The sequence below is a fragment of the Cervus canadensis genome, chromosome 21 (genome assembly GCF_019320065.1).
Source record: "Cervus canadensis isolate Bull #8, Minnesota chromosome 21, ASM1932006v1, whole genome shotgun sequence".
In the NCBI taxonomy this organism is placed as follows: domain Eukaryota; kingdom Metazoa; phylum Chordata; class Mammalia; order Artiodactyla; family Cervidae; genus Cervus; species Cervus canadensis.
In genome coordinates, this window is record NC_057406.1 from 16,759,032 (window position 1) to 16,772,330 (window position 13,299).

General features: G+C 43.5%; 1 protein-coding gene across 1 annotated transcript in view; it reads right to left on the reverse strand.

Annotated features, from left to right (window-relative positions):
• LOC122423127 overlaps positions 1 to 13,299 on the reverse strand; it is a 308,231-nt gene that overhangs the window by 18,941 nt on the left and 275,991 nt on the right. The window contains 3 exon segments of the mRNA XM_043439907.1: positions 3,737 to 4,057; positions 7,581 to 7,896; positions 11,447 to 11,781. Of these exon segments, the coding sequence (XP_043295842.1) occupies positions 3,737 to 4,057; positions 7,581 to 7,896; positions 11,447 to 11,781 (972 nt within the window).

The window sequence follows — 13,299 nt, forward strand, 5'->3', positions numbered from 1 at the left end:
AGATGTACAGAACAGACTTTTTGAACTCTGTGGGAGAAGGTGAGGGTCGGATGTTGCGAAAGAACAGCATGTTATATTATCTATGGGTGAAACAGGCCACCAGCCCAGGTGGGATGCATGACACAAGTGCTCAGGCCTGGTGCACTGGGAAGACCCAGAGGAATCGGGTGGAGAGGGAGGGGGGGGGGGATGGGGATGGGGAATACGTGTCAATCTATTGCTGATTCATGTCAATGTATGACAAAACCCACTGAAAAAATAAATAAATAAATTAAAAAAAAAAAAACTGAATGAAAATTTAAATGATGTCAGATAAATAAAGGATGATAGAATTTGAGGTGACCAGACATATGCTACACAAAACTGCTACAAAATGTCTTCAGGCTAAAGGTAAACAATAAAAGATGAAAATGTGAATCCACCCAAAGCTATGGACACTGCACTAAACAGTAATTTTGTGGATAAATATAAGCATTTTTCTCTCATTTTTAATATAATAGAATATTTAAGGCAAAATAATAGCAACATTTTATAGGATTCATAATGTAATTACAAGTAGAATGTATGACAACAGTAACAAAAATGACAAGAACAGGGAAGTGGAAGTTTACTACAATAGGTTTGACATTGTGTGTTGTGACAAAATGTTATCTCAAGGTAAAATGTGATTATTTTTGTTGTTCAGTGTCTAAGTCATGTCTGACTCTTTGTGACCCCATGAACTGCAGCACATTAGGCTTCCCTGTCCTTTACTAGCTCACTCTTTTGAGTTTGCTCAAACTCAAGCCCATTGAGTCGATGATGCCATCCAACCATCTCATGCTCTGTCAACCCCTTCTCCTCCTGCTCTCAATCTTTCCCAGCATCAGGGTCTTTTCCAATGAGTTGGCTCTTCACATCAGGTGGCCAAAGTGTTGGAGGTTCAGCACTGTGGTTTCCAAAGAATATTCAGGGTTGATTTCTTTTAGGATTGACTGGCTTGATCTCCTTGAAGTCCAACAGACTCTCAAGAGTCTTCTCCAGCACCACAATTCGAAAGTATCCATTCTTCTGCGCTCAGCCTTCTTTGTGGTTCAGTTTGAACATCCATACATAATTACTTGAAAAACTATAGCTTCATCTACATGGACCTTTGTTGGCAAAGTGATGCCTCTGGCATACATTGTCTAGGTTTATCATAGCTTTTCTTCCAAGGAGCAATTTTTTTTTTTTTAATTTTATGGCTGCAGTTACCATCTACAATGATTTTGGAGTCCAATAAAATAAAATCTGTCACTGCTTTTACTTTTTTCTCTTTTATTTGCCATGAAGTGATGGGAGCAGATGCCATGATCTTAAGTTTTTTGACTATTGAGTTTTAAGCCAGATTTTTCACTCTTCTCTTTCACCCTCATCAAGGGGTTCTTTAGTTCCTCTTCATGTTCTGCCATTAGAGTGATATCTGCATATCAGAGGTTGTTGATATTTCTCCTGGCAATCTTGATTCCAACTTGAGCTTCATCAAGCCCAGCATGTTGCATGTTGTACTCTGCATAAAAGTTAATTAAGCAGGATGACAATACACAACCTTGATGTACTCCTTTCCCAATTTTGAACCAGTCCATTGTTCCATATCTGGTTTTAACTGTCACTTCTTGTCTTGCATACAGGTTTCTCAGGAGGCAGGTAAGGTGGTCCAGTATTCCTATCTCTTTAAGAATTTTCCACAGTTCATTGTGATCCATACATCAAAGGCTTTCCCATAGTCAATGAAGCAGATATGGATGTTTTTCTGTAATTCCCTTGCTTTCTCTATGATCAAATGAATGTTGACAGTTTGATCTCTGGTTTCTCTGCCTTTTCTATGCCCAACCTGTACATCTGGAAGTTCTTCATTCACATACTGCTAAAGCCTACTTTGAAGGATTTTGAGCATAACCTTACTAGCATGTGAAATGAGGAAAATTGTACAGTAGTTTGAATGTTCTCAGGGATTCCCTGGTGGCTCAGATGGTAAAGCATCTGCCTGCAGTGCGGGAGACCCGGGTTCGATCCCTAGATTGGGAATATCCCCTGGAGAAGGAAATGGCAACCCACTTCAGTACTCCTGCCTAGAAAATTCCATGGATGGAGGAGCCTGGTGGGCTAGAGTCCACGGGGTCGCAAAGAGTCAAACACGACTGAGTGACTTCACTTTCACTTTCACTTGAATGTTCTCTGGCATTGCACTTTTTGGGGATTGGAATTAAAACTAACCTTTTCAGTCTTATGGCCATTCCTGAGTTTTCCAAACTGCTGACATATTGAGTGTAGCACTTTAATATCATCTTTTAGGATTTTAAGAAGTTCAGCTGAAATTCCATCACCTCCACTAGCTTTGTTCATAGTAACGCTTCCTAAGGTCGACTTGACTTCAGACTTCAGGATGTCTGGCTCTAGTTGAGTGACCACACCATCGTGGTTATCCAGGTTATTAAGACCTTTTTTGTACTGGTTCTCTGAGAATTCTTGCCACATCTTCTCAATCTTACCTGCTTCTTCTAGATCATTGCCTTTTATTTTCTTAGAGTCCTCAACTAATATCATCAAAAATTTGCTGAAGGTGAGATTGGAAAAGATCGTTTTTCCAAGGATCTTCCCAACATAACACAGAGAGCTGATTGAATGTGGCTGCTAAGGACCCACTACAGATTCCTCAGGGCTCCCTTGTCTCACCTTCTCATTGGGTGGGATAACATGTTCCTGAGACCCAACCACTGGTATCAGAGAATTTGAAGGGATATATGATAATATTACCTCAATTCTGGCTATTAGCTTGGGATTAATGTCCTGAACAATTCATCAAACACTTCTATAATAACTGGAAATATCTCTGACAAAAACTGTGACCACCCAATCACATTCTAATTTCCACCTTGGCTCAGACCAAATACACTTAGACAGGATAGAGCCCTTATTATGTATCAGTAATACTCTCTTAACCTCACTGCCCTTAGTTTTGCTCCAGCTTCTGTGTTGTAATTATCAAACTTCAGGTTTTCCTGCAGCTTCAACATCCCTACAAATAGGATGTGAGCTCCCCACCTAGGTGAGGAGGTACACCACTGTGAGACAATCCCCTGACACAAATCCTCCATCTTTTTCTTCCCTGTGACCTAGTGACCTTCAAATGCATCAATGATATCACCTCAAACCTTTATAGTGTAACTAAACCCTGACCCTGAGTACTGTAACTTGCTCATGGGTCTTCACACCCCATTTTGGGTCACCACTCCTGTTTTAGGGCTTTTCTATTGGTCCCTCTCCCATGTACCCACCCACTGGCACTCTGTCTCTCTAGGACTTGGGAGTATAATACACTTGGTTTGCCCGCACCTCTCCTATGTCCCCCTCATGTAACTGCACTTGTCTGACCATCCCATGAAAGAATACAAGCTATCATGATGAACTTAAATCCTAGAAGTTCAGCCTGGCAGTTGTACATGTATGAAGCATTTGACCTCATCTCCCTTCCTCCTATGAAGACCACATGACTGGAAGGGCTCAGTGACTGATGAGTATGGCTTGCTTTCTCTCCAGGGACAAGCAAGCCCTTCTGCTCCCTTGAGCACCCAACATTCAAGGAGTCACTGGATCATTGGAATCTTCAGCTAAGACTTTCCTAAAGGCTGTGATCCATATTCTCACAGTTAGTCTGGGAATGAGACTGGGAGGCTTCTCCTGCTGGGGATTCCCTTTTGGACCAGACAGCACTTACCTGAGCAGACTGCTCCAGCATCCTTGTCATGGGAATGGCCCTCAGGACGATGGTCTTTCACAGTAGGGTAACTACACTCGGTGATAGCTGACTCTGGCCCTTTGCAGTAAATATAATGAAACCAAATGGGTCCAATTCCTGGTCCAAATTTAGCCCCTTTGGGAGCATCAACAGCAGTTCCACACCCCAGCTGTCTGCACACCACAGATGCTTCCTCCAAGCTCCAATTTAGATCATTCACTGTGCCCCATTCTCCTTGGTGCTTCACTTCCACTCTCCCCTCACAGCGGTGGGCTCCATCCTTCAGTCTCAGTTCCAGAGCTGCAAGGCAGACACAGACACAGGAAATGGTTCACAGAAGAAATTTTAGAAGAGCATGAAATAGTATGCTGGTTAAGTATTAAAAAATGAATATTCTAATCTCTGGGGGGAAAAATCACTGTGAATAGCATTTGTTGACCTCTGTGGTATAAATTTTCCTGCTGACCCAACTCTAAGCTCCCAATGTGTCATCACTGAACAGGTGCCAGGAAGGCACCAGGTATTTCTCATGAGCCTATAGAACCAGCTCCAGGGACACCACCGAGGACAGGCCTTCAGAGACTGTGGATGCTGCCCTCCCTGTAGATGTGCCCAAGGCTACTAGGGCCCAGCTTTCCCATCTCAGTTACAGAGCATGACCCAGGATCCAGGGAGGAATCCTCCCTCTCCTTCCCTGTCCATAGGAAGCATCTCATCCAGCTTAAGAACAGAGGGCTGGGGTAACAGGCTCTTAAATGTCCCAGTTATTCCTGCCATCTGTGTTCACATCCTTGTGTAATCCCCATGCTCAAATGTACCTAGAAACTTGCATCTAATAAATGGAATTTGACAAAAGTGTTGAAACGTCAGTTAGATTAGGTTTCAAGATGACTCTGGTTTCTCCCTTGTTGACCTTCCTGCTCTCTCTCTTGCTCTGTTGAAGCCAGCTGCCACAATGTGAAAACTTACGGGGAGGCCCTCATGACAAGAAATGGAGGCAGGCCTCTAGCCAACAGTCACCTAGGGACAGAGGCTCTCAGTTAAACAGTTAAATAGCTTCCAGCATTCAGGTGAGTATGTTGGATGATATCCACCCCTGCTTAAACCTTCAGATGACTGCATCCTTGTAGACATCCTGAGTCAGAGGACCCGGGTAAGCCATGTCCATTCCTGGCCCACACAAAGTGTGAGATACTAGGTGTTTGCTGACTTAAGCGGCCAAGTTCAGCAGTAATTTGCTGCACAACAACATGTAACTAATGCATGACTTCCCTCCAGAGTCAGAAGACAGGGGGTGAACAAGCTGGAGGGTTATACACGAGCCTTCACTACACAGGAAGAATCCTGTGTGACCAGGTCTGCTGCTTGGTCCCAAGCAGAACTGGGACCCAAACCACCTCTCTCTGTCACATCAGGTCTCACCCAGTGTCCCAGGCTCCTGCCTTCCTGTTGGGAACTGAGAAGTGAGTTTCCTGAGACCTTGTATCAGCTCCATTAGCTTTGAATTCAGGTCAGAAAGTGAGAATTTTTCTTATAATCTGATGAGATGTGGTCCCTGAAGCACCATTCACACTGCTTAAGTCTACGCCCTGCACCCTGTCCTTTTACTGTGGAAACAGAAGAGGTGCATCACAGAGGGAACGTCTGGGGAAATGAACTGGAGGAGATCCTGATGTGTAGTCAGATCAGGCAGGTCACCATGACAAAATATCACAGACTAACTGGTTAAACAACAGAAATGCATTTATCTGATCACAGTTCTGGAGTCTGGTAAGTCCATGGTCACAGGGCTGGCAAGGTCTCATTCTGAGTCCTTTTCTCTGGACGTGCAGGCCACAGCTCCCTCACTGTGTGCTCACCTGGCCTTTTCTAGGTTATGGGCACCCAGAGAGAGGGAGGGAGATGTGTCTCATCCTCTTCTTATAATGTCATGTATTGGATTAGAGCTACAGCCTTATGGCCTTATTTAACTTCAGTTAATTCCTACAGGCTCTATCTCTGGTGCAGTCACAGTGGGAAGTAGGACTTCAATATATGAACTTTGGAGGGACACAGTTCAGTTCATAGACCTGTGAGTCTCACCTATGATGGTAATAAAGATAAGTGGGGATAGTATAAAAGATAAAATATATTCTAGTTGGAGTTAATATCAAGACATAAATTTTCTTAAATTGCAACATTAAAAGCTCCAATATGGCTCAAAATTATAAAAGTTCAGTCCATTATTATTTACTGGCTGATTTATCAAAATAAGGCAGGGCCACCTATAGTGCCTCCACAAGTCTATCTACAGTTGGAAACATGATTATGACATTGTGACAAAAAGGATGGTTACTTGAAATGCTAGAAAACAAGTTTTCCTAAACCGATAATTCCTAACTGAAATCAAATGCCCTTTGAAAATAATTCTTTTTAATCATAACATGGTAATAAAGAGGATGAAGGAAAACTTTTGAGGAGATGAAAAGGCTTATGACATAAATTGTGGGAATGATTACACAGATGTATATTGATCTCCAAACTCAAAAGTTGTAAATATTAACTATGTACAGTTTTTGTGTCAGTCATACTTAAAATACTTAAAAATAAAAGAATTTTTTAAAAAAGAAAGAATTGTTTCCTTAGAGACCTCAAGAGTATCATCAAACATCTGTTAAAGGTGCAGTTGGAAAAAAATTACTTTTCCAGTGATCTTCCCCAACATAACACCAAAGAGTTGACCTACTGTGGCTGCTAAATACTTAGTGACAATGTCCTCAGAGCTCCCCTGTGTCACTGTCTTATCAGATGGCATGACACTTTCCTAAGACCAACCACCAGTATTAGAGAATTTGCGATTATATATGATAATGTCTTACTCATCAGGCTATTTTCATCAGGTTAACGTCCTGGACAATTCATCAAACATTCCTATAACAACTGGAAGTGTCTGCCAAAATACTCTAACCATCCAATCACATTCTAATTTCCTCCTTGTCTCAGGTCAAATACACCTAGACAGGACTGAGTCATTATGTATCCCTTCATGCTCTCTTAACCTCACTACCCTTAGGTTTGCTTCAGTTTCTGTGTTGTAATTGTCAAGCTTCAGGTTTTCTTGCAGCCTCAACATCCCCACAAATAGGAAGTGAGCTCCCCGCTCAGGTGACCAGGTGCACCAGGATGATGAGATTACCACCTGACACAAATCCACTCTTGCCCTCCCTTGTGACCTAGTGACATTCAAATGCATCAGTGAAATACCCTCATGTCTCATCCTTCTCTAACTCCACCTAACCCCCATACTGTATCTTGTTCACAGGTCTTCATCCCCCATTCTGGGTCACCACTCCTGTTTTACGACTTTCCTATTGGTCCCTCTCCCATGTACCCACCTGCTGGCCCTCTGTCTCTCTAGGACTTGGGAGTATAATGCACTTTGTTTGCCTGCACCTCTCCTACATCCCCTCTTGGAGTTGCAATTGTCAGATCACCAATTGTCTGACCATGAAAGAATACAGCAAGCTACCATGATAAACCTAATTCACAGAAGTCCAGCCTGGCAGCTGTACCTGCATGAAGCATTTGACCTCACCTCCCTGCCTCCTATGAAGACCACAGAGCCTGGAAGTGCTTAGTAGCAATAGGTGTGGAGACTTTCTCTCCAGTGACAAGCAAGCCCTTCTGCTCCCTTGAGCACCTAACCTTCAAGGAATCACTGCATCACTGGAATCTTCACCCAAGAATGTTCTAAAGGCTGTGACCCATATTCTCATAGTTATTCTGGGAATGAGACTGAAGCTTCTCCTGTTGGGACTTCCCTTTTGGACCAGACAGCACTTACCTGAGCAGACTGCTCCAGCATCCTTGTCATGGGAATGGCCCTCTGGACGATGGTCTTTCACAGGAGGATAACTACACTTGGTGATAGCTGACTCTGGCCCTTTGCAGTAAATATAATGAAACCAAATGGGTCCAATTCCTGGTCCAAATTTAGCCCCTTTGGGAGCATCAACAGCAGCTCCACATCCCAGCTGTCTGCACACCACCTGTGCCTCCTCCATACTCCAGTTGTGATCATTCACTGTGCCCCATTCTCCTTGGTGCTTCACTTCTACTCTCCCCTCACACCTGTGGGCTCCATCCTTCAGCCTCACCTCCTCACCAAGACAGACACAGACACAGGACACAAGAGATTTTAGCAGACCATGCAGTGGAATGCTGGTAATTATTAAAATACGAATACTCTGATGTCTGAAAACAAATGCCTGTGAATAGCATTTCTTGACCTTTGTGGTAGAAACATTCCCACCATGGCTAAGTCTAAGCTCCCAATGTGCCATCACTGAACATGGAGCAGGAAGGAAGGTGCCAGGTATTTCTCACAAGCCTGTAACACCAGCTCCAGGGACACCACCGAGGACAGGCCTTCAGAGACTCTGGATTCTGCCCTCTCTGTAGATGTGCCCAAGGGTACTAGGGCCCAACTTCCCCATCTCAGTTACTGCTCCTGTCCCGGGATCCAGGGAGGAATCCTCCCTCTCCTTCCCTGTCCATACAGAGCATCTCCTCCCGCTTAGGAGCAGAGGGCTGGGGTAACAGGCTCTAAAGTGTCCAGGTTATTCCTGTCACCTGGTGTTCATCTAATCCCTGGATTAGATGTCTAATCCCCAGACAAAAATGTACCTAGTAACATATATCTACAAAAGCAATTTGCAAAGTGGTGAGATGTCAGTTAGATTAGGTTTCAAGACAACTCTGGTTTCCCCTTGGTGACTTATCATATTCTCTCGCTTGCTTTAATGATGCCAGCTGCCATTCTGTGAGCTGTGTATGAAAAGACCCTCATGACAAGGAATGGAGGCAGGCTTCTATCAACAACTGGCAAGGGACTGAGACACTCAGTCAAAGAGCTAGCCAAAGGTCTAAATGCTGCCAACATCCAGGTGAGAACATTTGCACAATATCCATCCCTGGTTGAACCTTCAGATGATTGCACCTTGTGAGACATCTGAAGAGATAGATTCTAGATTATAAGAATATCACACAAAGAAAATTGCCGCTTTCAATGGCCAGCACTTCCACAGAACTCAGAAATGACTCCTATATCAGCACAAAGGAAGAGAGGGCAGGAAGGACTGAGGGCAGGAAGGACTGAGGGCAGGAAGGACTGAGGGCAGGAAGCAAGTGAAATAGAGAGGCTGTGGTGAACGTGGGAGTTGACCTGGATCATGGCCCCCAGTCTTCCCTCCTGCATTCCGTGCATCTTCATCCTTTCCCCATTCAGCACTTTAGCACCTCAGTCTTTTTCAGCTAGTGAATCTCCTCCCAAATCTGTCTCCTGAACTGCCTGAAATCTACACCTTAATTCATACAAGCTCCTCTACATTATTATTGTCATTCAGTTGCTCACTCATGTCCAACCTTTTGGGACCAAATGGACTACAGCATATCATTGTTTCCACAGTGCAATTTCTCCTAAACACAATTCATCACTTCTAAAAATCCACTGCAGAGGATAACATTTCTCTTCCATACCCAACTCCTATGATTAAGAGAAAGAAGCTCCAAAAGTTGAATTTCAATTAAAATAATGAAAAGTCATTCTGTTCTAATCTTATCTCTGCTGCATCACCACCACATTTGCCTACCATCACATCACTAACCATTGTTCCTGAAAATACAGAAAATACAAGCCAGTAGGAGGAAACTGGTGACTAAAATTAATAGAAGGAAATTGCAACAGTTCATAAAAATGTCAGAGCCTAAGTTATAGCAACATCATGAGTAAAAACCACAGTCAGGGTTTAAATGCCAGAACACTCTTAAATCCTTATATTTTAAAGTATATCCTACCTGGAGTTAATATCAAAACATAACTTTTCTTAAAACTGCAATATTAGAAGCTCCAATATGATTCAAAATTTCAACAACTCAGTCTATTTCTATTTACTGGCTGACTATTCAAAATAAGGCAGGGCTACTTGTAATGTTTCCACAAGTTGATCCACAGTTGGAACTATGATTATGACATTGTGACCATAAGGACAGTTACTTGAAATGTTAGAAAAAAACTTTCTTAAACCAATAAATTTTAACTGAAATCAAGTGCCCTTTGAAACTAATTCTTTTTAATCATAGCACGGTAATAAAGAGGATGAAGGAAAACTTTTTGGGGAGATGTTCAGGCTTATGGCATAGACTTTGGTAATGATTACACAGATATATACTGATGTCCAAACTCAAAAGTTGTAAATATTAACTATGTATGGCTTTTGGTATGTCAATCATAGCTCAATAAATGAGTTTTAAAAAGAAAAGAACTGTTGTCTTAACAGACTCAAGAGTATCATCAAAGATCTGTTAAAGGTGAGATTGGAAAAGATCACTTTTCCAATGATCTTCCTCAATAAAACACAGAGAGCTGATTGGCTGTGCCTGGTAAGGACCTACTGCTGATGTCCTCAGAGCTCCCCTGTCCCACCACCTCAGCTGCTGGGAGAATACTTTCTTGAGACCCAACCGTCTCTATTAGGGACTTTGCCGTGATATTTGATATTATTTTCCTCATTCCAGCTATTGTGGTGGATTTATACCCTGGAAGGACATCTCTGATGACTCAATGGTAAAGAATCTGCCTGCAATGCAGGAGACAAAGGTTGAGTCCCTGGGTTGAGAAGATCCCCTAAAGGAGGGCCTGGAAGCCCTCCTATATCTTTTCCTGGAGAATCCCATGAACTGAGGAGTTTTGTGGGCTATAGTCCATTGGGTTGCAAAGTCAAACATGACAACTGAAGTGAATGACCACTCACACACGTGTACCCTGGAAAGTGCATCAAACACTCTGAAACAACTGGGAACATTTCTCTCAAATACTGTGACCACTGAATCACGTTCTAGTTTCCACCTTGGCTCAGATCAAATAACACAGAAAAAATCGATCCCTTATTATATATCATTTCAAGTTCTTTTAAACCCACTGTCCAGTTTCTGTATCATAATTGTTGAATTTCAGGTTTTCCTGCAGCCTCAACATCCCTACAAATAGGATGTGAGCGTCCCACCCAGACAATCAGGTGCACCAGAGTGGTGAGTCTATTCCCTGCTACAAATTCCTCTTCTCATCCTTCCCTGTGACCTAATGACATTCAAATGCAGCAGCGAAGTCCTCCCTTGCCTTTTCCTTGTGTGACACCACCCAGACCCCCAGTAATGTCACTTGTTCACAGGTATCTACTCCCTTGTTTGGTCATCACTTCTAGATTTATCTTATCAATTGGCACCTCCCTCATTACCCACCTGATGATATCTGTCTCTCTAGGATCTGTGAATATAATGAAATATGTTTGCCTGAATCTCCCATGTATTCCTTCTTGTTTGACCATCTCATGAAAGAATAGAAAAAGCTACCATGATGAAATTAATTCATACAGGTCCAACCTGGCAGTTGTACATGTATGAACACTTGAGCTCCCTCCCTGTCTCCTATGACACATCATGGAGACTTGAGGGACCAGTGACTATGGGTCTGGAGACTTTCTCTCCAGGGCCAAGCAAGTCTTTATGTTCCTTTGAGCACCTAATATTCAAGGTATTACTGTGTGACGGGAATTTTCACCCAAGTATGTTCTAAAGGCTGTGATCCATAGTCTCAAATTTACTGTGGAAATGAGAGCTGGGGATTTTCCTACAGGGGATACCATCCCAGACCAGGCAGGACTTACCTGAGCAGACTGCTCCAGCATCCTGGTCATGGGAAAGGCCCTCAGGACAATAGTCTTTAAGAACAGGATAAGTGCAGTCTGTGAGCACTGACTCTGTCCCTTTGCAATAAGTATACTGAAACCAAATGGGGCCAATTCCTGGTCCAAAATGAGCCCCTCTGGAAGCATTAATGGCAGCTCCACACCCCAGTTGTCTGCACACCACAGTTGCTTCCTCCAAGTTCCAATTCAGATCATTCACTGTGCCCCATTTCCCTTGGTGCTTCACTTCCACTCTTCCCTCACAGCTGTGGGCTCCATCCTTCAGCCTCACCTCCAGAGCTGCAAGACAAACACAGAACAGAGCAGAAATTTTAGGAGACCATGTGGTAGTATACTGGTAAGTACTAAAAAAAGGAAAATTCTGGTGTCTGAAAACAAAGCCCTGTGAATAGCATTTCTTGACCTTTATGGTAGAAATATTGCCATCATGGCCAACTCTAAGCTCCCAATGTGCCGTCACTGAATATGGAGCAGGAAAGGAGGCACCAGGTATTTCTCAGGAGCCTGTAGAACCAGCTCCAGAGACACCACCGAGGACAGGCCTTCAGAGACTCTGCATGCTGCCCTCCCTGTAGATGTGCCCAAGGCTACCAGGGCCCAGCTTCTCTGTCTCAGTTACAGCTCCTGGCCCGGGATCCAGGGAGGAATCCTCCTTTTCCTTCCCTGTCCATAAGGAGCATCTCATCCAGCTTAGGAACAGAGGGCTGAGGTAACAGGCTCTAAAGTGTCCTGATTATTCCTGCTGCCTGGTGTTCCTGTCCTTGTATAATCCCCACACTCGAATGTACCTAGTAATGTGTATCTGACAAATGGAATTTGGCAAAAGTGATGAGATGTCAATTAGATTAGGTTTCAAGATAAGTATGGTTTCTCCCTTGCTGACCTTTCTTGCTCTCTCTCCTGCTCTGATGAAGCCAGCTACCACATTGTGATCTAATTTGGAGAGACACCTATGACCAGAAAGGGAGGCAGGCCTCTAATCAACAGCCAGCCAGGGACTGTGACTCTCAGTTCAACAGTCCACCAAGGTCTGAATGCTGCCAACGTTCAGGTGAGTATGTTGGACGATATCCTCCCCTGAGTGAACCTTCAGCTGATTGCATCCTTGTGAGACATCCTGAGTCCAAGGACTCCATTAAGTCATGTCAATTCCTGACCCACAGAAAGTGTGAGATACTAGGTGTTTGCTGACTTAAGCTGCCAAATTCAGCAATAATTTGCTGTATAGCAACACAAAACTAATATAGGGTTTCCCTCCAGAGTCAGAAGACAGGGGGTGAACAAGCTGGAGGGTTATACATCAACCTTCACTACTTCATCCAGACAAGACTTCTTCCTGTGTAACCAGGTCTGCTGCCTGGTCCCACTGGGACCCAAACCACCTGTCTCTGTCACGCCAGGTCTCACCCAGTGTCCCAGGCTCCTGCCTTCCTGTTGGGAACTGAAAAGTGAGTTTATTGCGACCTTGAATCATCTTCATTAGCTTTGAATTCATGTAAGAAAATGAGAATTTTTCTTATAACCTAATGAGATGTGGTCCCTGGGAACACCATTCACACTGCTCAGGTCTCACCTGGCCCCATATGCTTCACTCTGAAACCAGCAGTAGTGAATCGAAGAGAGGAACATGTGGAGAAATACTGAACTGGAAAAGATCCTCATGCGTTAGAAGTCTCCAGCTGGTGCCTACCACAGGATACCACAGACTGGCTGGTTAAATAACAGAAATGCATTTATTTTATCAGATTTCTGAAGATTGGGAAGATCACTTTTCCAACAATCTTCCCCAGTTTAGCA